The following is a 25,555-nucleotide window of genomic DNA, read 5'->3' as shown; positions in this document are numbered from 1 at the left end:
AGGAGATCCACATCAACCTTCTGCAACACCCCATCCCCAGTCATTAAACACAAATGAAATACACAAGTCCCAGACAGGTTGGCAGTGGCTTATCGAGGAGAGTAGCAGTCCAGTGGCTTCCGATATCGAGTGCTCCGCCTCGGCACCGACAAGCACAGCTCTCTGTCAGTAGATGTGATCGCCATCATTATGTAGGGTCGTCCTTGCCAAGTGCGGGTGCCACTGTATGGCAGGCTCGAGTCGTTCGATGTAGATGAGTCCGCCTGGACAATCTACGAGGAGCAAGTTATCGTGCTTTTCCAGGCAAACAACACACCCAAGGAAAAACAGCGGGACATTTTCCTGACTAGCTGCAGGGCCCAAGTCTTCAATCTCCTGGTCGACCTCTTAAAGCCGGCCACACCGCATACAAAGACACTGAGCGAGCTGTTCACCACACTGCGCTCAAACTTCAGCCTGGCTTTGTCCACACTAATAGAGCGGTTCGGCTTCAACAACTGGAGCCGCCGGGAGGGAGAGAGCCTCTGACAGTTCATCGCTGCAATACGAGGTTTAGCGAATACCAGCTGGACTCGCTGCTCCGGGACAGTTTCGTCTGCGGCATAAACAACCCAGCCATGCAGACACGACTCCTGGCGTTTCCCAACCACTCGCTAGACAACGTGAAAGCAGCCCTGGTGATGGATGCTGCGAAACAGGATGCCAGCGAGATTGCACGTGCAGCGTCAACAGCATGAACGGAAGCAGTGGTCAACAAGATGGTGACAAGGGGCGGTACCTGCAGTCCCTACAGTGATGCCCACGCTCCCTCACAGTGCTTCACATGTGGAAAAACTGGGCACCTTGCACGGGTATGTCAAGCTGGGAGGACGAACAGGGGACAACAGCAGCGGCCTGGATCAATCCCAGGTTCCACACAAGCCCGCGGTCAGGGTAAGCATCGCAAGTGGCGGCGGGGACATGCAGCAGCAGGCTCTGGTTCCTCCGTGGCCAAGCTCCCTGTCGTGGCCAAGGAACTGCCGATCTTCGACATGTGGCACACAGGCCTTGTCCTGTCGTCTGTGCCACCATACATGCTGACCATCAAAGTCTGCGGGCACCCCATTTTCATGAAACTAAACACGGGGTCCAGTGCGTCAGTCATGGCTGGGAAATTGTTCAAGCGGACCTTCCCCAGAGTGTACGTCAAGGCTTCAGGCGTCATGCTGTGTAGCTACACTGGAGAGCTTTCCCAGGTCCAGGGTCAGGCCCAGGCCAGCATTCGCTTTGCAAACAGGGAAGCAACACTTCACCTTTATTTGATCAAGGGGTTGTCACTGACGCTGCTCAGCCGAAAGCTGCCCCGCATGTTCTGAAAGACATCCCAAGCCTTCCAACAGATTTCCAGTCACTGTTCCAGCTGGGAGTAGGCACATTCGCCGGCATGATGGCTGGCATCTATGTACCTGAGGGAGTCCAGCCTCGTTTTTTGAAGCCTCGCCCACTGCCGTTCGCCCTGAAGGACGGGGACACTCAGGAGCTGCAACGGTTACAGCGAGAGGGCATCCTGGTGCCAATCAAGAAAGTCTGAGTGGGCCGCTCCTATCGTTCCAGTCCCCAAGCGAGACGGTAGTGTTAGGATCTGCGGGGATTTCAAGGTTACCATCAAACCCATCGCTACCGCCAAAAAAATACCCACTGCCTCGGATTGCAGATCTCTGGTCAGTGTTGTCTGGTGGACAGAAGTTCGCAAAGCTCGACCTTGGAGACTCTTACCAGCAGGTGGCGCTTCAGAAGGCTTCACGAAAGTATGTCACCATATCCACAACCACAGGGCTCTTCCAGTACATGCGTTTACCATTTGGCATGGCCTCAGCACCAGCCATCTTTCAGAGGGAGATGGACAACCTCTTCAGGGGCATGAGGTACGTGGCGGTGTACTTGGACGACAGCCTGGTTACCAGTATCGACGACGGATACCACCTGCAGAACCTGCGCAACATCCTGGCACAACTGCAGAATGCTGGTGTCAAGCTCAAGCGGGAAAAGTGAGTGTTCCTGGTTCCCAGTGTTGAGTGCCTAAGACACATCTCCCAGGCCGGCCTGACCCCGGCCCCCCACAAAGTTGAGGCTGTTCTCAAGGCGCTGAAGCCCCGAAACAAGAAAGAGCTTCAGAGCTACCTTGGTCTCAGCAATTTCTACAAGAGGTTCCAACCGAATCTGTTGGCACATCTACAACCGCTGCATATTCTGCTTTGAGATGGTCAGCAGTGAGCTTGGAAGAAGAAGCAGGATGTGGCCTTCCAGCACAGCAAGAAGCTAATCACCAAAGTCCCAGTGCTGGTACACTTCGATCCGGCCAAGCCTGTCGTCCTTTCAGTAGATGCGAGCCAATAATCCGATAAATCCAAGCTTGATATATTTGGGACCGACTGTAAATGCACTTTCATTGGTCAGCTTTACAACTGCGGCGATGGTGCTGAGGAAGCAAAGGCTTTTAAGAAATGTTTTCGACTGCATGGAGACTGGATTAAACAGACTGCCGGCAGTGACAGCCAACATGCACACATGTGCAGCAAGGCCCATTCAGCCAAAGACCTTGGCTTGGCCCGCCAACATGATGGTGCACAGCCACGTGACTTATTGGTGCAAGGCCCTTGATGTGCATGTCATTCCTAGCAGATCAAGGCAGCTGACCACAACGCAGCACACATGTCCGTGCGGCATGTGTTGAAGGCCATGTGCACGGTTTGGGCAAGAGAGATTGTAACGCTCACAGTTTGTTACAGCTCAGACCACTTGTAACGTAACCGCTTACAGTGCAGTACCGGCTATAATGCGGTTTTTTCTGACTCCCGTATACATAGAACTCCATGTATACGCATACCGCTTATTGTGCAGTCCCCCGAGATGAAAGACCGGTTATAATGCGGCTGCCGGAACGTTCTCAGAGATGCGAGGGAGCGAGCGTGCTTCTCAGCGGAGATGCACCGGCGGGGGAGAGAGCGGCGACGGCGTTACAAAGGAGGGGACGCGGAACGAACGAACAAGGAGCGGGGGGAGAAAAAAAAAGGGGTATGGCGGTGGGGGGCCGCAGCGTGGCGCGGGTGCGTGGTGTGAGGAGGAGAGGGGGGGGGGGGGCGGTTGCGTGGCCGACGGAGAAGCCTTTGCCCCCTTTAAGCTGTATTCACACGATGGACGAAATCGCGATTCGAGCCTGCGGATTGCGTACTATGTCACCGTACGTCAGCCGTTCCCGCGTTCCCGCTTCGGTCCGCGCGGAGCGATTCGTGAAACGACGGAGGCCCAAATCACAGTTGGGATCCTCGGGGATCAAAGCCGAAATCCTCGCTTGTAGCGTGAATTCTCCCCTGTTGTGTGAATGCTGGCAGCGGAGAGATCCGAACACGTCACATATCATGTGACTGATCCGTCCGCGATCACGTCCGTCGTGGGAATACAGCTTTACATGCGCGCTTTGCCCCGGCCGCTTGACATGCGCGCTCCGCCGCAACGGGCGGCCGCGTCCGCACCAAGAGGGCGTTACCCCTATTTGTCTCCGTCGGGAAAATAGTTGCTTCGTCGTAGAGTGTGCAACCTCAATTCCCCCGCAAGTAACAATGCTTGAGCCTTTGCCACCAACAGGCGGACTTACAAGCTGGAGAGACTTTTTCAGTATAGTTGCAGCGGCTGTTCTCCCGACCACTAACCGAAACTACGTTTCACGCGTGATGCCCTCGGTTCAGCTCGCGAGTGCGATCTCTTCTAAGCCCGATCTCCGTGTTGCCTAGGGTAAGCTTCTCACGGCGGCATGACAAGTTGAAACGCGCACGCTAGGCCTAACAAGCGCTAGCTGCCATTTCGGTGGCCGCGGACTACAGAAGTTGCGGTTTGGTGCCGAGTCAGTGAAACATTTTGCAGTTGTTGCATTTAGAAGGGGTGACTTACATCTTTAACGAAAACGCGGGCGTGCATGTGAAACACTCGAGTGGTGGTTTGTGGTCGCCACTGTTTTCGACATCGCGCACGCGCAGTGTGCTACCGCGGCGACTTCCCGTCACGGCACATTTTTTCCGCGTTCGTTATGTCGGCACCGCAGGTCCGCGGACGCTAACCATTCAACATTTCCAAATGTAAGCAGACGCAAACTTACGTCCCAGTCGCATGCCTCGATAGTCGGAATCGCGCGCCTACCCGCTGGTCAAGTTTTGCACACGTGCAACCTTTCAAAAATGTTGTTTTGGTTACAGTGCGGTACCGCTTATAGTGCGGATATTCGCAACTCCGGCAACTTACATTATAAGCGGTCTACGCTGTATCCGTTTCCAGTGATGCTACCGAGGACTTCTGACCTGGAGCAATTTCTGGAGCAGCAAATTGGCGCACTTTGGTGCAGCAAAAGATTTCATATTAGAGCACTTTGGGGCAAGTAATGTTGGATCTGGAAGCAACCTGGAGCAGCTAATTTCACATTCTGGAGTACATTGGAGGAGCAAGTTGCAATTATACATGGAATAATTATTATGGGGCTCTTATGAAGAGCCATATAAACATCTCGATTTGTTGCAAATCTCATGGAAAAAATGCTCTCCAGAGCACTTGCTATTTCACACGATTATGCAAAAATTAGAGCGTCATAGAGTTGGATGTTGTGAAATAACCTCTCCACATCTTTATTCGACTCAGTCAATGAAACAAAATACTGGGTCAATACAATTGTATACTATGAAATAACATTCTAAACACAACTATGTGGTCATCAATCTGCAGGGCTGCCGCCAGAAATGATTTTAAAAAAATGTTGCAGTTGAAATCAGCAGAACTGGCAGAGAAACGTCATGGCATACAACAGTGCCTCGATGCTAAAAAGTCACAAGGTCCCTTCTGATGCATTCCCCGAAAACAACTCAAACGCGAAAGCCAGCTTCTTTTGCTTCTCAGTCGATTGTATCCTTTAGATTTACTATTCAATAGTTCCTTAATTGTATGCAGTCTGGCGCTTGAAACGAGCTACCAGCAGCGTTTCCGGAACACACGACGTCAACCGATGAATTGCCGCCACCGATTGGCTTAGAAGTCACTAGCCTCTGCTGAGAGTGTCGAGCTAACTTGCACAACAGCAGTGCTTAAAGGCCAGCTCCGGCGATTTTTCGAGGTCGATGGATCTCAATGAAATTCGCTGGGTACGTTCATTTGCACGTTTCCGTCGTTTATGCCAAATTACAGGCTTGAGACATGCGCAGATTGTTTGCAAATGAATTTTAAAGATTGTCTGAAAAAGCCCTCCTGGCTTCCCACAATTATTGGCAACATTGTGTCTGTGACGTCAGTATTGGGAAGGCGGCGGAAGTGACGCAGCCGAGGGCACCGCTAACTTCGGCGCTTCGGCCGCTACAGCGAGCGTCTGCTGTGCACAAGGCGACAGACAGCGTTGGTTTGGCCGGCGCTTCGCTCGTCGTCCCGGCTGTCACAGTTTTCATACTCGGCGCCAGCGTGATCGGCATGCCTTGCACGACTTCCGGTTCGTTCGTAACAACATCTACGTCATACGTAGACAGCACACTCGGTTGGATTTCGGTTTCGGTGTTGCGCTTTTTTGCTTATTTAAAATTATTCTCCCATTTGCCGACTATTTCTGCTATCGGGGCCGTAACAGGAGCGTCTCAGGAACATAAAAGCACCATAAATTTGACATGACCAAAAAATCGCCGGAGTTGGCCTTTAAAGGGGTACTGACACCTTTTTTCGAAGGAGAGTTTACTCAGCCATACAAACCTCCTGTATGCAGAGATGGCTCTGAGCAAGTGTGAAGCTCAGCAAGTGCTGATAAGATATTTTATTGTGATATTAAAGTCAATTTTTCCATGGCGCACCTACCGACATCGATACTAGCTTGACGTCAGGCTACAGTACTAATTCTGTTGACTTCACGCAGCAGTCTGGCTAGTTGTGATGACGTCAGGTACCAAAACTTCCAAGATAGCCGCTTGTACGTCACAAAAACATTCAAAATGGCCACATGTGCATCACCAACAGAGCCATGGTGCGGAGTAGCCGTGGAAACGTCACTATATACCGTGTTTACTTGCATATTTTGCGCACTTTTTTTCGCGAATTTGGAGCTCTGAAAAGGGGGTGCGCAAATTACGTGGAGATTTCGCGAGCACATCTGAAATAACGCACAATATATAGTCCTAACACGTGCGATATAATACATTAAAGAAGAAAATAAATTATAGCGCAAACGAAGGGTTTTTAACAGAATTAGCACGTACTTTAACCAGCCAGATTCGGTCATGCACGGTCTAGTCAGAATCACTGGTTGAGAAGTCCGACTGAGAATCATCGCCGCGGCCGCTGTCACCGCTTTCCCAAAGCGCGTCGCCCTTGGTTCCGTCGAGTGCATTGAGGCGTCTTGAAGCTCTTCGCGACAATGCTGGGGGTAACGAGGTGCCACGGCACGGCGATACCAGTGGGCCTAAGCTCTCGCACATATTTGAAAAGGTATTCTTCAACGGCAGGAAACTTTCCATGCTTCGGTCCTCTGAACGGTCTCCTTCCCGGTCTTGTATTAAAAAGCGAACTCTTCTGCGGCACGGTTCCCGTTTCCTTAGGCAAATTCTATAACAGTGAGCTTGAATTTTGCCGAATAGTTATTGTAGCCCAGCGCAAGAGAACAGTGAAAACGCAACTGGCTGATCGCGAAACCTAAACTGCCTAAACTTCCGAAATCAACGAAGGCTGCGTCGCAGCGCGGACGCAGACGAGGAGGGTCAGCGCGGGAAAATGTTGGCGCGACTGGCCCTCGCACGCCTCCGATGCAGAAAGTAGTCCGTGCCGTGTCGCGTGCATGCATTCTCACGGCGGGAGAACACTCGAACAGTTCCGACAACCGGTGAACAGGTTTAGGTGTTCGGGTACGGTTGGTACGATCTCGGCGGTTTCCGGAGAATAGAACGAAGTAATCGGAAGAAGGGACTTCGCACTCGCAGCCTGTCTTGTGTATGACTGCGCTCGCCTGCTCGGTAAGGGCCGCGGGGCGCGGCCGTCCAAAGTTTCCCCGTGCGCGCGCGTTGGCGAGCTGGCTCGAGCGGGGCGGGGAGCGCAAAATATGCGAGTAAATATTTTTTTTTAGCAAAGCTGGCTAAATATTAGGGGTGCGCAAATTATGCGAGGGCGCAAATTATGCGGGTAAATACGGTATTGTGCGAGCACGTGACAAGAAGCTCATACCGTGTTGTATGTCAGGGTAGAGTAGGAACCGAAAGTAGCTTTTAAAAGGATACTGTAATTACTTTTTGAGGGTACACCCATGCTTAGCACTACCTTTTCTAGGCTTTTGAGGGCTTGGCCTTTCATTTGACGCAAAAAAAGGACAGGTGAAAAATTTCGTGTAGTACCCTTAGTCTGGCTCCATGAAAGGCGGGAGTGATTAGAGCAAAGATGGAGAGGGAAATAAAGAAGGAGAGAGAAAAGAAGACTTGTTTCGCGCGAGCTGTGCCTGTAGCGGTCGCCTCTGGAACTAAGGTTACGCTTACGGCGCGGGACATTGTCCCAGCCTAAGAACCTGGTGAGCCAGCTCCAAAAGACGGCTATTAGATTGTTTTAAGCATCGTTCTATACAAGCGGGCAAACTAAATTTTAAAGGTGTTTTTCTTTATTTTGATCAATTAATGACGCAGACTTGAAACAAGAGATCCCCAATATTTGTCGTGGTGCTCGGCGGTATCTGACGTAAAAGAGCTCAAACACAGCCTTGGTGGTGGTAACATATTATTGGCGAAACCACTATTTTACAGTAGTCACGGCATCAAGGACAAAGGCAGCTGTTCTCGACGGTCAGGCGTTTCAAGTGCGAGGACGCACGTGCGGCGGCCCCAAATGTTTTCCGATGATGCCATCGCAGGTAATCTCAGCGCCAAACTCTGTAGCGCAGGACACATCGGACAGGAAGCCCTCTACACCTAGTAACGCCGACCAAACAGTGCACGCTTGTTTGCGTGGACTGAACTTGTAACATCGGCACATTTTGGTACGTCGGAACAGCCTGTACATTTCGCAAACACAGCACACAACCCTACATTCTAGCAAGGGGGGTCTCATTCGCCTCGTCGCTTTAGGTCGGGTGCCTGAGAACCCCCCGAGACCTCCCTGACATTAAGCACTACACAAGAGAAGCTCAGTCGGCACCGTGTATGGCGTCGTGGCTTAATCGGCATGCACGCGCGAGCAACGTATCTATAAACGTTGCATCTGTTGTATGGCTGCATGCACTCTAGTACCTATAAACGTTACGCAGGAGCGCTGTTTCGTCTGCAAAGTAATCCTTGATCCGTGCCTGTGACCTTGGTGGCCTCAAGCTGCACATGTCTTGAAGCGCCAGTGACGCTATTGCCGGACACCGTCAAACTCTGGTGCAGTTTGGCGCAATTTATGTCGATTTTATGAGGATGGCGCAGTAAATCTAAGTTGGCGCAGGAGTGGAATCACTGCGTTTCTTACGTGATCCACCTGGAGACTCGGCGTAGTTTAAACATTGAAGTGATGGACAGCTAGTGTGCTTTCCGCACCAAACGCTTCCACCATTGTGACATGCTCGAGTCATCGAGTGAGCTCTTATGTCTTCGGGCACATTACAAGCTTTCCCAAGCTGGCTCACGCTTTCTGCAGTTTGCACTGTCAATAAAACTATGAGCCTAAAACTTTGTGCAATAATAAAATTCGACATCTCTATCAATGCTTTGATTTTCAGGCGAAACAGATTTTTTTTTAGTGGTTATGGAGTTTATGTTTACTTTGATAGTGTGTTTCTTGCTGCATTTTTATTTTGATTTTCTTTTTTTTTTTTTTTTCAAAAGTATGCACGAGGTATATTATCAGATTCACTTTGAAATGCCAGTTGTGCCTTCTCCCTTGTCTTATGCAATGTTTTCAGAATAAACACAATAACATTTGCCCTTTTGTAGATTAATAAAAAAAAAAATGCCTTTTCCCCATTTTCAGAATAAACACACTCATAGTTGCCCTCTTGTAGATAAAAAAAATGGTAGGCTCACTTCAATTTTCCTTTCCAAGACCACCTTGTTCTTTGCATCTCGTTGCGTGTCCTCTTGAAGCTTGTCTATCTGCAAAATAAAAAGCAGCCATTTCCACACTTGCCAATACCTAAGACAGTGAATGTTTGGCATGTACAGCGATGTGACTGATCAAAGCCATTTTGTCGCAGCTTCTGGAGCAGAGAAACCCCCCTTTGGAGCAGCAAATGACTCTTTTGGAGCAGTTAGCAGCCCCACATTTTCGAACGCAAATATTTATGTCTCTATCATGCATCATTTGTATCGTGTTTAATGAAATTGATATATAAACGTGCATTCAGGTGTGCATATATCCAATTCCACAACATGAAATTAACTTACTGCTCTTTGTCTGCTTGTGCCCAACCAACGACTCCTCAATTTTTTTCAGTGCCAGTGCAAATGCTCGCTCATCAATGGGAGCCGTCAGTTCGCCTTAGTTCAGGGAGTTTCCGTGGTGCGACGCGACGTAAAGGGTAGGGCTGCTTGCGTCACATGTGCGTCTGAGCGCTCAACGCTGCTGCTGTGGTAGACGCGCCGACCCTCTCCTATAGCACGCGTCTGTAAGATTTCTTTCCTTCACACTCCGTCCTTCATGGCTCGAGGCAAAACCGCCACACCGCGCAGCGCTCGTGGGGGCACATATCAAAGGGACCGAACTGGCCAGAACATGGGATTAGATCCTACCGCACTGGTGTTTTAGCATGTCACCAGGGGTCGCGCAACACAACACAAACCTTCGTTAATTCATCAGAATTCGGCTCCGCACCACTTAATTCGGACAAATGCTGACGGCTGCCGCTACACAAAAGTGTGGTAAAGCAGCGCTGGCACCACTGGAGTGACACTGAAGCCTGAGTGGCATCGCCATCGTCATCAACTAGTGGGGGCGATCGCAGCATCATCAAACATCGGTGTCTTCTTTCTTCGCTCCACTGGCTCAACTGCGCCTCTGACGGCATTTTCCCTTGTGTTGTCGTGTCAGCACCATCTCTTCTTGCGGAGTGATGCGGTTGTGACCCTTGAGGACTACATCGCGACTGATGATTGTGTCACCACGACTGGTCTCCTGATCGATCAAGAAATTATTAATGATGTCATGGGCGCCCAGGAAGGCCACGATTCGGACGAAGAGTCATGCGAGGAGATGCAGCCACGACCTCATTGCACTTCACGGGAAGTCTCACAGGTGCTTTTGATATTAGAGGACGCTTGCCTGAGCACTTCCAAAAGTTTGCATGCTGTTGGCGATATGGAAGAGTTAAAGGGACACTAAAGGCAAATAACAATTTGTCAGAGTGAAAGCTCAATGCATGACAACATCTGAAACGGCAATATTATCAACAGCAGTGCCCTACTTACCGAGAAATTAAGCTAAATGTATCACACGATGAGCGCCACGAGCGGCACATTTTGGAAATGATCCCGCCGACATATGAGAGAGTTCGACTACAATTAATCACAAGTAATTAAACTAGCTGCAACAAAAAAAAAACAAGCTTCTGTGCATCAAGAGATGTAATAAAATGCTGCTTGTTCGTTTCTGTTTGATTCATGAAAAAAAAAACCTATTTGGAGTTGCCATGGGGAACGGCGCGCGTGGTTCAAAGGTTCCGTTTTCGCCGAGCTGCGCTTCGCCTGGCACCCTGCTTCGCTCACACGGTCGAGTCTCAGTGGTAGTTTCGGTATCGCGTACTGCCGCGTGTGTTCTGCACGCTCGTGAAAGTCGCTCTGACAGAAAGTTCGACAAAATGCCGCATGCATGTGATGTTGCCGGATGCCCGAATGACGCACGCCGCCATGCAGTAAAGGCGGGCAACGTTGGGCACGGCAGCAGTGATGTGAGAAACACCGCTTTCAGGCGGGTGATTTGAAGTGCGCTAACACGATGCGGGCCACTAAAACGTGATTCTATTTCAAAATAAGCACTTCCTTGGCACAAAAGTAGCACTACGAGGTTTCTGGATCTTTATTTCAACAATCAACGTCAACATAATATTTGCCTTTAGTGTCCCTTTAAGAAAAATTGTAATGTCAGCCGGAATCTGCGCGAAAACGCAGACGACCATAACAAAATATATCAGCAAATAAAGGTATGCTTCTCCAACTTGTTTTTAATGTTGTTTTTCCTGTTGATTCGTTAATTCAAAATTCAGTTAATTCTGACATTTTTTTCAGCCCCGTGAAATCCAAATTAACGAGCTTTTACTGTATAACGAATTATTGGCTATATCGAACAGCTGAGAAATCCCCTTGAATTTCCCATGCAAAAGTATGGGGCTGGTGCGCAAGTATTTCGAACTCCCGCACAGCGAAACATCCGCTATATTGAATACTGCACCGCGCCGAAGCCCAGACAGTGCATTTTTCCTAACAAATACTGATCATTTTTCGGCCGCGTTCTAATTAGTTCCGATCCCTTGTCGCACGCAGGTTACGAAAAGGCGGTGTTATTCCACTACATTGAGCTAGTTATTTGCACAGCGCTTGTCAGTGCACCAATATATCTGATGCGCGATCCGCAGGTTTTAACACGCGGGCATAGTGTCTTTGAAAGAGGCTGATTGCCGAGGGCACCAAAATGAGAATGCGAAGTGACTCGGCAGCCTCGTTGTAATGTTTACTTTCCCTTCCTTGTTTGTTCGTGCACGACGGCATGCGGATCCGAAAAGCATGGCCTTCGAGATGTGCAACCTCGTGACGTATTTTTGGAGCTTTCAGTTATAAAACACACATCTCAGAGGCTACGTTTTTTTTTCGCATTTCTCACTAAAGCAGCGGCTCCCTTCTACAAAGTCACAAGTGTCATCGCTATCGCCGACATGTCGACGCTGGAGAAATGCTTCTCTCTTTGTGCAGCGTTGTCTCTTGCGGGATGTGGACTTCTGTACTTCTCGCTTCGTTCTTGATAAATCGTCATTCGGGACTCGAACTAAACTAAACAACAGTGTCCCGCTCACAGCGATAAAAATTATGACCGGTGCTTGGAGCGACGTCAAGTAAAGCACAGTCGTGCACCGTTTCGTTGCGGGTCTTGGTGCCAGGTCACGACTTTAGGTGCGTAATGACCGCTGACTACAGCGTACGGTGCGTCAGCGCAAACTTATTTTCCGGGCGCCATATCGGACGGGAGCACAGCGAGCGACTTCATTGGTGCAGATAACAACATAGCTGTTTCTGACTGCATCGATGCCGAGATCATAGATGACATTACCGGTGCTGCGGAAATGGACCCATGCGGTTTGAAGATGCCAAAATTCCGCCAATGCCGCTGCTGCCACCGCTAAGCCCTTTACCGTGCTACAGAGCTGGCACCGGCGTTCAGCGTAGATCACCGCTGTTGTGGCCGAAGGTGCTGAATTTGCTTATTTAGAAAGCTTCAATGACACTGACGATGACTTGATGAATTCACGGCGTGCAAGAATCAAGACAAGTTTGCTGACTATTTGCATGCGAAATGAAGTGCAGTAACTTGCAAAAGAAATTGGCGGCTTGTTTAGCATGTGAGCGACTCATCATGTTCGCGCTTTTTACAATTTCTGAAAACTGTGTCGAAGCCTGCAGTGCTTTAATTAAAGCCTTAAAGGAGTACTGGCACGATTTTGAAGTGCAGCAAAACGGACGTTTTTGGTTTCCTTGGCATGTAGTGTTAACGCTCTCCCCACACCGCACCCGGGAAACACGTATAAATATTTAAGTTTGATTTTAAAGTTTTCATCTCCCAGCATCTGCAAGGCAGCTTCACCGCATGGAGAGCCCTATGACGTTTCAAGTCAGCTCACTTGGTTTGCGAAGTCTGGGTTCTGCATGCGGCCGAAATCACAGAAATCGCTGTCGGGGGCACTGGACGACAGTTCACTCATCATGAACCACGTTCGACTGACAGCAAAGGACAGCAGGTGCATATTTCGTGGGTTGCAGTCTGCCCGTGACGTCACGGGCAGACTTGACACGTCACTATGAAGCCGCCCTCTCGAAACCGAAACCGAAACTGCTGGTTGAAAGAAGCGGTAATAAAAATATATGCAATGCATCCCCAGGCACCACGACACTCTTTTTAGGGTTCTCGACACCCGTGCTTTCATTTAGAGCAACAACCCGAAAAATTTTAAAATTCATGTCAGTACTCCTTTAAATACGCATATTTTGTATTTCGAATTCTCAATATATCAAACTATTTCGCGGTCCCCTTCGAGTTCGATATATCCGAGATCGACTGTATATAACCGTGTAACCTGAAGGAATAATGCAGTTTTCACTGGGGAGACAAAAAAAAATTGGTACTCATACACTTTTTGACCTAGGTCATTCAAACTTTTCTCTAATATAGAAAACTGTTGAGCAAACATTATGTATAATTCACATTATGTTTGGCTTTTCTTTCATGTTGGGAGCATAAGATTAGAAATATTCTATATAATGTTCAATAAACCTTCTTTTTCCTAAATATTCTTGTATATTATACCCCAATATTAATTTTTAAAGTAATACTATTAAAAAGTACAGTCACTTAGCTTTACACTGATATATAATATTATATAATATGATAGGTACGATCATATTGTTCATAATAAAAAATGTGTGGCCGATTTTCCCACAGTAACGAAAGAGCCGCCGACGAACTAGTCTCATGCATGCACAGAAGAGGCCACACAAGTACCCAATCCACGACCAATGACTGCCTAGTCATGTGTACCAAGCAAGTGCCGAGAGCTCCCAGCTGTCTACTGCTGAGCTAACAGCAGCTGTCAAATTCCATAGTGCAACGCGCCCTAACCATTAAAGGGACACTAAAGAGAAACAATGGATCGGTTTAGATCGATAAATGGTGCACTGAGAACTCTAATGTCGTTACTTTCAACATCATAGGTTAAAAGAGGAGAAAATCAAGTTCAAAGTTTCATTTTTAAATTTGGCGCCGAAATCTCCCCGCGCTCACAGATTTCAAAGTGTACTTATGGTATTTTCGCGTCATTGGCTGAACAAAATTACCCCAAACTTGGCATGTTAAGTCTATGGTGCCCTCAGAGGACAATGTACTTCATTTTTACCGATTAGGAACTACGTAGTCCCCAGTAGGTGCCGTCAAAACATGTGACGTCACGGCGAATGGTGAGGAAGCTTCAAGATGGCGTCGCCACCCACATTTTGTTTTTGTGTGTTTCCTCGCTTACTAAGCGTCTTCTCCCAGCAAGTGTGGTGTTTTTGGTATCGTGAAAGAGTACTTTACTAATATGAGAAAAATCGTTTTGTTCTTTAGTGTCCAATTAATCTCAGTCGTAATCGCATCACTGGTGTCTCCCTTGATAGAATCTAGAGGAAAATAAAAGTTTTCCTGGCCCTTTGCGATGCCAAAAAACTGTGGTCTCTTGGATGCCGAGAAGTGGCCGAAAGATCGTGAGCTGACTTGCGCCGTAGCATTCCATGGGCTGCGCTCGAGCAAAGTTTTAGTGCCCTAAAGAGCACTTCTGGCACTGAAGCACGCCATCCGACTTCAAGGGTACTGACACAAAATTTCGCTGCTGAGATAGCCTGCAGGATCGATTCTCGTAAACTTGCGTATACACTCAAACCTAACATGGATATAACGAATTATCGGTTATAACGAAGTAAAGGAAGAAGAGTCTTGTCAGAGATCCAGTGTTACAAATAAATGTTTATAACGAATTTTCGGATATAACGAAGTTATGTTAGTGGCAGATGTGACTTTGTTATAATGAGGTTTGAGTGTATCATCTACCAAATATGAACCGCGAATACAGCCTGGAAGGTAACTTATATGAATTTTGAAGTTTGCGCACCCGATCCAGCACTACATTCGCCGACCATTTATTCGAACGCTGAAAATTCGGACATGCTCGTTTATTCGGACACCTTCGCGGCACCACCACTCATCCCACTGAGGTAATGTAAACTCGCAATCGAAAATTCGGACGCCCCACAGTGCGCCGTTTGATTTTTCGTACTCCGGCCAGCTGATCAAGTGCGATGTTGCATGACAAGCTGTCAGCGATGTTTACAATATTTTTGCTAAGTTGCCAGCACTGTAATGTGTCACTGGCTATAGCTGGAGATCGTGCCAGTGCGAAAATCCACGCAGAAATTGCCGATCTCAAAGGCTATATTTGCTGGCTACACATAATGCTTAACGTTTGGCTTTAGCCAGTCAAGTATCCATTGAATGGCTACCACGGCCAAACAGTGCATGTGGACAGTGACTGTCATGATGACGCGTATCCCACACCACAGCCATCAGATGCAGATTTAGCGTAGGCCATTACAGTGCTATTGCCAACCAACAGGAGTGGCCAAACATTGGCTGAAATTCAGGCCGACTTGGCGGCGTGTAAGCGTGCATGTGTACAGACACACATAGACAAGTTTTCTTCCAGCCATTGGACCAATAGAGGTGCTTTTTTTTCTGGTAAATCCTTTTTTTCGGACTCCCGATTATTCAAACTGTCCACATGCGCTGGTTCGAGTAGCTGACGGATGCTCTCATCACCCAACTAAGCGAAAACTCCCGAGCAACTTCGGATTCCACCTGGTGAATTATCCCTGCTTTTTATTCCATAGTCAGGGCCTTGTAGGTGCCACGTTTCCTTAGTTCCAACGGCACACATGGAATGGGTGGCGTCGGAGCCATTTCAGCTGATCAGGTCTCGCACGCCAAGCAACAAACAAGGTCAGAGTCCGAATAAGCGGTCGGTGACTGTATACATAGCACTTCGCAACACTGACATTATACAAAGTGACCTGAGAGGGACACCAACTTCCGCAATGTCCACACTGCGGCCGAGCTCCGAAATGCCCAGCTCAGTCACGACGACAAGTCGCCACTGCGCTTTTGCCAAGCTTGCGCCAGCATGTTACTATTCGGCGGCTGCTCACAAGTCCGCGGCGAACGTGTGGAAGCCTCAAGAAAGTCTTTGCCACCAGGTAACGATGATGACGATGACAGCAATGACATCGCGCTGCACATGCGGCAGCTGAGAGAATGCAAGCCGAGGATGCAGGCAGCGCGGAAGTGCGTCACAGTTCTGTGTGCCATTTCACATGCTAGATGGCGTTAGTTGCACACGGCGGCTTGGCGTTCTCGGAGATCTCCCAAACCGAAACTGAGACTGGTGGGTAATAAACAGACAGTAATTAATTATCTCTTGCGCACTTGAGCAAGCGATGTGCCGTGTCATGACATATAGGCCTCCAGCAACATATTACAGCCAAAAAAACGTCACACCAAAATTTTGTGTCAGTACCCCTTTTAAGACAAACGGATGAAATGCATGCTAGGGTCATTAAATTTTGTCCTGGATATTTGTCAATTTCGTGGACATGATGGTGTGCGAACACCGGTATTCGAACAACTCTGTTTTTTCCAAATGCCAATGTAGAGCAGCAATGCAACCAGCATGAAAAGATAACTTTTCAGGCACCCAACATAAAACACACTTCTGCCTTTTCTGCGCGTCCGGATTTGAATGCAATAATGTCCACTGGAGCGGCATTTTGGCGCAGCGCGGTGAAATTTCAACAAATCACACAGTTTTAGCGCATTGGCGCAAAAATGAGGAATTGTATCAAATTGGTGCAGATGTTGCGCCCCTGGATCATGCAAAGCCCCTACTGCAAAACCAGTTTTCACGATTGCGCTGTGTACCCACATTGTGTGGTTAATTGTTTTTTGAGCACAACAAACAACCTCAGACTCGAGCCACAGCACTTGCGGCGCTTTGCAGCGCGAAACTCTTGTAGCATTCAGTGACGTCCACACATCTCCCTATGAAAGCGGCCACTGTCTTCCCCTCCTCATTCGCTCTCCAGTCTGCATGCCGGTCGGACATCAGTCACGGCTCTCGCTCGGCTTCATGCCAAACCTCGCCTCCTTGCTGCCAGTTTCGACATCGCTGCTCCTCCAAAGCTGCCCTCCTGAGCACAACCTTCCACCAACGGGTGCCCTTCTGCGGTTCCTGCTCCCTGTATGACTCTGATCACCTTCCTTCTGCAACACGTCACAAGCCAAGCCCGCCATTGCAATTGTCACCATCACGAGTGCGCATGAGGAAAGCGAGATGCCTTGCAACATTTTGAAGCTAATGCATCGCCCGCTGCGCTGTCACTTTGACGCCGATGGTGTGTGCCTTTGGATCCCTGGTGCACGTCGCGGTGGGGCAACCAATGGATCTGGGCATCGTTGAGACCACCCGGAAGCTGTACCACAAAGTTCTTTTGCAGCGCGCACTCACAGCGTATGATGCCAGCAAGAGGCACAACATTTATTTGCTTGGTGTGATCCATTTGCTGAACTTTTCATGGAAGGAACTCGCACCTTCGAAGGTCGCTAACTGCTCTGCGCATGCCAACTTTCTCGCACCATCGTCAGCGACCTTGCTGGACGATGACCGGACTTGGAGCAATCTGTGCGAGGCTGTTCGTAAAATTGCTGGCCAAGAGGTAGAAGGCAGCTTCGAGATGTTCGCGTTGGCTGACGCTGCTGCTTCCGTGGTCGCCCCAGCGACGGATGCAGAGATAGTTGACCCTGTTGGTGGCCCAGACGAGGACGCACAGCCACATGAAATGCCAACTACGGTGCAGACGCGGGAGTACCTACTCCTGCTGTGAAATGAAGTTGAAGGTATGGGCGGCGACCAAGGAGGTTGAAAAAAGACTTCTGGACTGGAGGCAGCGCGCAGCCGCTGAAGCTGACGACCGCCATATTGCTCCAGGCAGAAAACGTGTGGGTCGTCGCCTGAGCCCGCGCGGAAGTTCCACAGATGGCGAATTTCTCCGCTGTTTTAGTGACAAGCGAGTGTTGTGGATGTCTCACTTGTTGGACTGCGATCCACTCGATAACCACATTTAAAATTCGTCGAAAATTGCCAAGTTGTACATAAAAAACGCCGGGCCTGCACGGAGCGCGCAGCACAGTCACAGCGAAAGTTGGAAGAGTGGCCTTTCTAGAGCCTGTTTAAAACTCTCTTGGGGAAACTAATACAAGTACACTTGCAAGGTACCCACTACACCGCAAATCATAATTTTTGTGAAGTACGGAAGCAATCACTATGGCATTATTAGTTTTTCTGCGGATAAGCGAGGTACCCGCTACACATCTGCAAGGCATTATCTGAACCTTGTTGATGCTGCCTGTGGTTGATGGATGAAGAATTATGGCGGAGCATTTTGTAATGGATTTGAGGCAATTAACGATACGGTCACTCGTTGTGCAATTAGCATTATGCATACCTGCCAACCTCACAGCAAGAAAATTCGGGAGACCGCAGCGGGGGCAGGGGGGGGGGTGGTTTCTTTTTGCGTAGCGGAAATTAGTCACACTGGAGACTGACATCAGAAAGGAATACGGATGTTTGCTTTGAGCTGCTTGAACCAAACTTCTTTACTTGTGAATGCACCAAGGCAGTTCACAGGCGCACGTGGTACAGAATCCGTACTTTTCACCTTTCCGCGAAGTCACAAAGCACGGAAACCCAGCTGTGTATGAGTCCAGAAACACTTGGAATTCCTTTGATTTTGACGCCGTCATCGACCTTCTACATGAACTCTGGAAACACGCAACACCCCCGGCAGACGGCGTAGCGTACAAAATGCGGGGGCCAAGATGGAGACCCAAAAGTTCTGGCTAGGCTTAAAGGGGAACTCCGGTGCATTTTCAACCATATTGAGATAATGCCGTTTTCAAATAGTATTAACAGTGCTGTAACAGCAAGGGTGGTTCATTTTGCTGAGAGACTAGTCAATAATTTTAAGTAAGCAATAAACGATGAGTTGAAACCGAAACAGGGAGCTAAGCTGCTACGTGCTGGATATGCGATGACGTCACGAAGTCCGCTACAAGCCGCCACGGCTGGCCAGTGTGTAAACATAGCACACGCGCTTTATCTATCAAGCGAAAAGCAAGCTGGCGATGTCATCCGAAGCGGAATCATGCTGTGCCAGCCCGTCTCAACTTACCAGTGACGAGTCCAGCGATAATTGCAACTACTATACGAGTGCGGGAGCATCCCCTTTTGATTTCTACCCGCTGGCGTGTGAAGTAGCTCACGTGCCCCACATCGATCTCCTCGTTGCTCAATATTGGGCGTGCTTACTGTAAAACCCGATGTCAATGACGACTAAGACGCTATGCAGCTAACAAAGCCAAACTTTGCTCGCGTCATCGCCGCCTCGTAGAAGAAAGCGCGCGCTGCAACCGTCTGCTGGGCGAGGCGGGGTCGGAAAAGAGTAGACACTTTACGTCACATACACAGGGTGGCCAGCGTTAACAGGCGTAATTCCGGAATTGGCTACCAATTTTAAAATTCATTTTCTAAAAAACTAAATGACTTACGGTTGTATAATTTGGCACATATCATCAGGGTACCGAAGAGAACATATGTTGAAAGTTTAATTGAAATCGGTGAATATCGAAAAATCCCCAGAGTTCCGCTTTAACGGAAACAATTGCCGCAAATGAACTGAACGGTGGCCGGAGCGGCAAGATATTGTTACGTGAGTGACAGTCGCTTTTACAAGTCGCTATTCACAAGATATATTTTCAAGAACGGCTGCAGCGCTGAGCAATCCGGCTCCGAGCTCGAGCAGCTAACGACCTTCGTCCTCTTCGTCGGGCGCACACGCGCGTCGACAATATGGATTCCGGCAGCCTACATGTAGCATAACCCCCGGCGCAAAGGCGCCGTCTCGGCGCATCTAGGCGTCAACGTCATTGGGCGAGTGGTACTGCTTCAGGCGTGCGACGTGTACGATGTCGCTGGCATGCGGGGTGGATGAAGACGACGAGTCAGCAGGAGCGATTTCATAGGTGACGGGAGTCACCGCACGCACTCGGTATGGCCCTGTGTACCGAGAGAGCAGTTTGTCGGACAGGCCAACGTGCCGGGTCGGAGACCACAGCAGAACCAAAGAACCGGGCGAAAAGTGTACGTCGCGGTGTCGTTGATCATACCGACGGCGTTGGTTCTCTTGGGAGGTCAGAAGGCGAGTACGAGCGGCTTCGCGTGCATGAGCGGCCCGGCTGATAGCGTCCAGGGCGTATTCAGTGGTCGGAGCTGCTGGCAACGGAATGACTGTATCAAGGGGCAATGTGGGTTCGCGGCCGAACAGCAGGAAAAATGGGGAGTAACCAGCCGTGTCATGGCGCGAGGAATTGTAGGCAAATGTCACGTACGGTAGAGCAAGGTCCCAGTCGGAGTGGTCTGAGGAAACATACTTTGAAAGCATGTCGGTTAGGGTTCGGTTCAGACGCTCCGTGAGGCCATTCGTTTGCGGATGGTACGACGTAGTGAGCTTATGCCGCGTTTCACATGAACGCAGGATGTCCGCTATGACTCTCGATAGAAATGTGCGGCCACGGTCCGTGAGCAGCTGGCGTGGAGCACCGTGTTGCAAGATCACGTCGCGCAGAAGAAAATCGGCGACATCTGTGGCGCAGCTTGTTGGAAGAGCTCGTGTGATGGCGTAGCGTGTGGCGTAGTCTGTGGCCACAGCTATCCACCTGTTGCCAGCAGAAGACAGGGGAAAAGGGCCGAGTAGGTCCAAGCCGACGCGAAAGAAGGGTTCGGACGAAATGTCGAGGGGTTGAAGGCACCCAGCCGGAAGCGTCGATGGTGTTTTGCGGCGTTGACATTTCTCACACGCCGCGATGTATCGTCTGACGGAGCGTGCGAGACCTGGCCAATAGAAGCGACGGCGGATTCGGTCGTATGTGCGGGACACACCAAGGTGACCGGCAGTTGGAACGTCGTGAAGTTCGTGGAGTACAGCGGAGCGGAGGTGTTTGGGTACAACAAGCAGCAGGGATGGTCCGTCTGGATGAAAGTTGTGGCGGTATAGCGTACCATTCTGGAGTACGAACGAGCGATGAGATCGGTCCGAAGGTGAGGCTTCGAGGCACTCGATGATAGCCCGTAAGGATGCATCACGGCGTTGCTCGTCGGCTATGTGGGTCAGTTGGGAAACGGTGCACACGCAAGCGTCGGTGTCAGGGACGGTGCGCGACTCGCCAACCGGATAGCGAGATAGGCAGTCGGCGTCCTGATGCAGGCGTCCAGACTTGTACGTTACTGCAAAAGTGTACTCTTGCAGTCGCAGAGCCCAGCGACCAAGTCGACCTGTGGGATCCCTTAATGATGAAAGCCAGCAGAGCGCGTGGTGGTCGGTGACTACGGAGAAGTGAGTGCCATATAAATATGGACGGAACTTGGAGACCGCCCAGACAAGAGCAAGGCATTCTCTTTCGGTGATCGAATAGTTGCGCTCCGCAGGTGTAAGGAGGCGACTAGCATAGGCGATAACGCGGTCGTGTCCCTGCTGACGTTGGGCGAGGACGGCTCCGATCCCGTGACCACTGGCATCAGTTCGGACCTCAGTCGGGGCGGATGGGTCAAAGTGGGCCAATATAGGTGGCGTCGTCAAAATTGTGATGAGGTGAGAGAAGGCGGCAGCTTGAGTGGACCCCCACGAAAATGGGACGTCTTTCTTTAGAAGATCAGTAAGTGGTCGAGCGATTGCTGCAAAGTCCTTCACGAACCGCCGGAAATAGGAACAGAGTCCCACAAAACTCCGAACATCTTTGGCGGATTTGGGTACTGGGAAACTGGTGACGGCACGAATTTTCTCAGGGTCCGGCCGCACACCAGAAGCATCAACGAGGTGGCCCAACACTGTAATCTGTTGGCGGCCGAAGTGACACTTCGACGAGTTCAACTGGAGGCCAGCATTGCGGAAGACGTCGAGAATAGCCGACAGATGCTCAAGGTGGGTCTCAAATGTAGGTGAAAATACGAGGACGTCGTCTAGGTAACAAAGGCATGTTGACCATTTGAACCCTTGTAGCAGAGAGTCCATCATGCGCTCGAACGTGGCTGGGGCGTTGCATAGACCGAAGGGCATAACCTTGAATTGGTACAGGCCATTGGGAGTGACGAAGGCGGTCTTTTCTTGGTCTTTCTCGCCCACGGCAATCTGCCAATAACCGGAGCGAAGGTCTATGGATGAAAAGTAGCGTGCGCCATGGAGACAATCGAGAGCGTCATCAATGCGGGGCAAAGGATACACGTCCTTTTTCGTAATTCGATTTAGATGCCGGTAATCGATGCAGAAACGCCACGTGTTGTCTTTCTTTTTAACCAGGACGACGGGTGACGCCCAAGGGCTCGATGAGGGCTCAATAATGCCTTTAGCTAACATCTTGTTTACTTCTTCTTGAATAATCTGGCGCTCCGATACGGACACCCGATACGGTCGACGGTGAATGGGAACAGCATCACCTGTGTTGATACGGTGCTGCACAAGAGAAGTTTGGCCGAGTGGTCGATTGTCAAGGTCAAAGATCTCGCGGTAAGAACCCAAAAGGCGGATGAGGGCGGCTGATTGCGCTGGGGGGAGGTCTGGGGCAATCATGGGGCGTAATGCCATGTCGAGGCTTGTGGTATCGGGTGGGCGACAAGGAATATTGGAGCATACGTCTGCTGCAAAAGAGGTGACGTGGTCATCGGCTAAGGACCGCAACGTGTCGATTAAGATGCCTTGAGGGAGGACTTGCTTCGTGAAGCCGAAATTTATGACGGGGAGATGTACCCGGTTAGCGGCTATAGTTATGACGCAGTGAGGCACAGTGATGTCACGTGCCAGAAGTACATCAGTAATCGGCGTGACGACGTAGTGCCCATCCAACACGGATGAAGTCGTTGTGAATTCGGCGAATGTTAGGGCTTTAGGCGGTAGGCGGATGAAATCCGAGGTGCAGAGGCTGTGTGGGAGGTCGGGGTGAATATCTGGCTGAAGAGGAAGGTCCAAGCAAAGAGTACCAGCGGAACAGTCTATCAGGGCAGAATGGGTCGACAGGAAGTCCATCCCTAGGATGAGGTCATGAGGACAATTATGGAGCACCGTGAAGAGGACAGGAACGTAACGGTCGGCTATGCTTATGCGAGCTGTACACATTCCAGTGACAGGAACAGTTCCGCCATCGGCGACGCGTACAGCTTTTGTAGTAGCAGGTGTGAGGACTTTTTTCAGTCGGCGACAAAGACGAGCACTGATTATGGACACGTGAGCTCCAGTATCGACTAGAGCCGTCAAAGAAATACCGTCCACATGCACATCGATGAGGTTCTTGTTCGTAGGAAGCGTCAACGGAGGATTTGGTTCAGAAGGAGATGATGCAGCACTACCTCCAGGAGCTGCACGATCTAGTTTTCCGTCGGGTACGATGCAAAGTTGGGCGGCGAGGGGTGGCGGCGGGGTTGGGGCGACGGGGAACGACGGCGTTGAGGGGACGGTGAACGAGCAGGAGGGCGGCTGTTAGGTGTGTCACCAGTAGGGTCTGTACGGCTGGGCGAATACCGGCGAAGATCTTCATATGGGCGGGAAGGCGAGAAAAATTGGGTCCTATATGGCGGCGTCCAAGTGGCGCGGCAGTAGCGGGATACATGACCAACGCGGTGGCACCGGAAGCAGATGGGTCTGTCGTCGGGAGTACGCCATTCCGCTGGGTTGCGAGATCGTGGAGGAACGAATGGGTCACTTCGAGGTGCATTCATGGGCATTGGTCGGGACGAGGGGCGAGAGACGGGGCAGGCGACAGGGAACCCGAGGTTGGCGAATTCTTGTCGTACGACCGCCTGAATAACGGAGACCGCGGGGGTTGGTTGTATAGTGGCATGGTCGAATGGAGAGGGCTGGAACGGCGCTGGACTTGCCGCTTCAAGTTCCCGTCGAACGATACGCGTTACACTCTGCTCAAAGGGCGGTGTAGCGGCGGAATCGGAGCAGGTGGACGTGGCAGCCGTGTTTGGCAACCGAGAAAATTGAGGGTGCACACGACGGCTTTTGGCCGTTTCGAAACGGCGGCATTCTTGAATGATGCGGTCGATAGTCGAGACGTTGGTGTAGACCAGCAAATGGAAAGCGTCGTCCGCGATGCCTTTCAAAACGTGACCCACTTTGTCAGCTTCGGGCATTGCCTCGTCCACTTTCCGGCAAAGAGCAAGCACTTCTTGTATGTATGAGACATACGACTCAGTAGGTGACTGGACACGGGTAGCGAGCTCTTGTCGTGCAGCTGCGTGGCGACCGGTCGGGTTCCCAAAGATGTCACGTAGCTTCTCCTTGAACGTGTCCCAGCTGGTGAGCTCGGTCTCATGTGTTTCGTACCAGATGCGCGGGGTTCCGTCCAAGTAGAAGAGAACATTAGCGAGCATCATGGTAGGGTCCCACCGGTGAGTTTGACTGACCCGTTCATACAGGCGAAGCCAGTAGTCGACGTCGAGGCCAGGTTGCGCAGAGAATGTCCCAGGATCGCGGGGGGTGGGGACCGCAACAAAGGTTGTCGTAGGAGCCGCAGATGGAGATGGGGACGGGTTGTCATTGGAAGCCATGGCGAGAGGCTGGATGACGCGGCCACTGCGGAGCTGCGTGATGAGGACGGGGAACGTTCCACCTCCACCAAATATGTTACGTGAGTGACAGTCGCTTTTACAAGTCGCTATTCACAAGATATATTTTCAAGAACGGCTGCAGCGCTGAGCAATCCGGCTCCGAGCTCGAGCAGCTAACGACCTTCGTCCTCTTCGTCGGGCGCACACGCGCGTCGACAATATGGATTCCGGCAGCCTACATGTAGCAATATCGACACGCGGCGCTGTTTCTCCCAAGCACGCCGATATCGAGGGTGCAAAGAGCAATGGGGGCCGCTTACTTACCGCCGGTCTGCCGGCCACCCCTCTTTTGGAAAATGGAATGTGCTCGACAGTCTCGTTATCGGAGCGCTCGTGCAGCGCCGCGGCTCCGGCCGCCATGCACTTTTGGCAATCTTTTTCCGTTGAGACTGTACCTTTTCCCTCGCCTTCTTTCGGTGCGGTGGCGAGCACTTCTCACGGCCAGCCTTCGCTCAGATGCGCAATGCCTAGAATGTACTCAGCGGTACTCTACGATATATGGCTACAATGAAAAAGAAGTGTGGTGGCGAGTGCTCTTCCGCAGCACCGCCACAGCAGGAAAGGCTGACGTACGTGCATGATTTTTAAAAAAGAGAGAAAAAAAAACCGCCTCTGCTGTGGTGGCCACTTTTGGGACTTTCAAGATGACACTCGTACAATCGGGAAATTAGGTTCAAATTCGGGAGTCTCCCGGACAATTCGGGAGAGTTGGCAGGGATGATTATGTGATGCCTGTCGTTATTTTACTCTTCTGACACGCTATACGACACACTTAACGCGATTCCTTGCCCAATATGACGCCTGTAAGGATGTTTTTGCAAAGGATTTCCAGTCACTAGCGTGGCTCCGTGGTAGAATACTAGACTGTCCATGGAGAGGACCCAGGTTCAAATCCCATATGAGCCTGTTTATTTTTATTTAATCATTCTTTATTTCGCGCGATAGTAGTTGCGGACACCAGCGGCGGCAGCGGACAACCACCTCACAGCAGTTGTGATCTGATAACAGCTTTCACTGTAAAATCAGGCTTCACCACATTTCAAA

At 50.3% G+C, this 25,555-nt stretch overlaps 1 protein-coding gene across 1 annotated transcript in view; it reads right to left on the bottom strand.

The window, feature by feature from the left end:
• Positions 1-25,555, bottom strand: part of LOC119379432 (structural maintenance of chromosomes protein 3) — a 661,154-nt gene that overhangs the window by 414,835 nt on the left and 220,764 nt on the right. The window contains exon 12 of the mRNA XM_049411979.1: positions 9,036-9,100. Within this exon, the coding sequence (XP_049267936.1) occupies positions 9,036-9,100 (65 nt within the window). The remainder of the gene's footprint in view (positions 1-9,035; positions 9,101-25,555) is intronic.

This window comes from Rhipicephalus sanguineus, chromosome 1 (genome assembly GCF_013339695.2).
Source record: "Rhipicephalus sanguineus isolate Rsan-2018 chromosome 1, BIME_Rsan_1.4, whole genome shotgun sequence".
NCBI lineage: Eukaryota > Metazoa > Arthropoda > Arachnida > Ixodida > Ixodidae > Rhipicephalus > Rhipicephalus sanguineus.
Note: the sequence above shows the minus strand (reverse complement) of the source record. Positions and strands in the feature narration are given on the sequence as shown.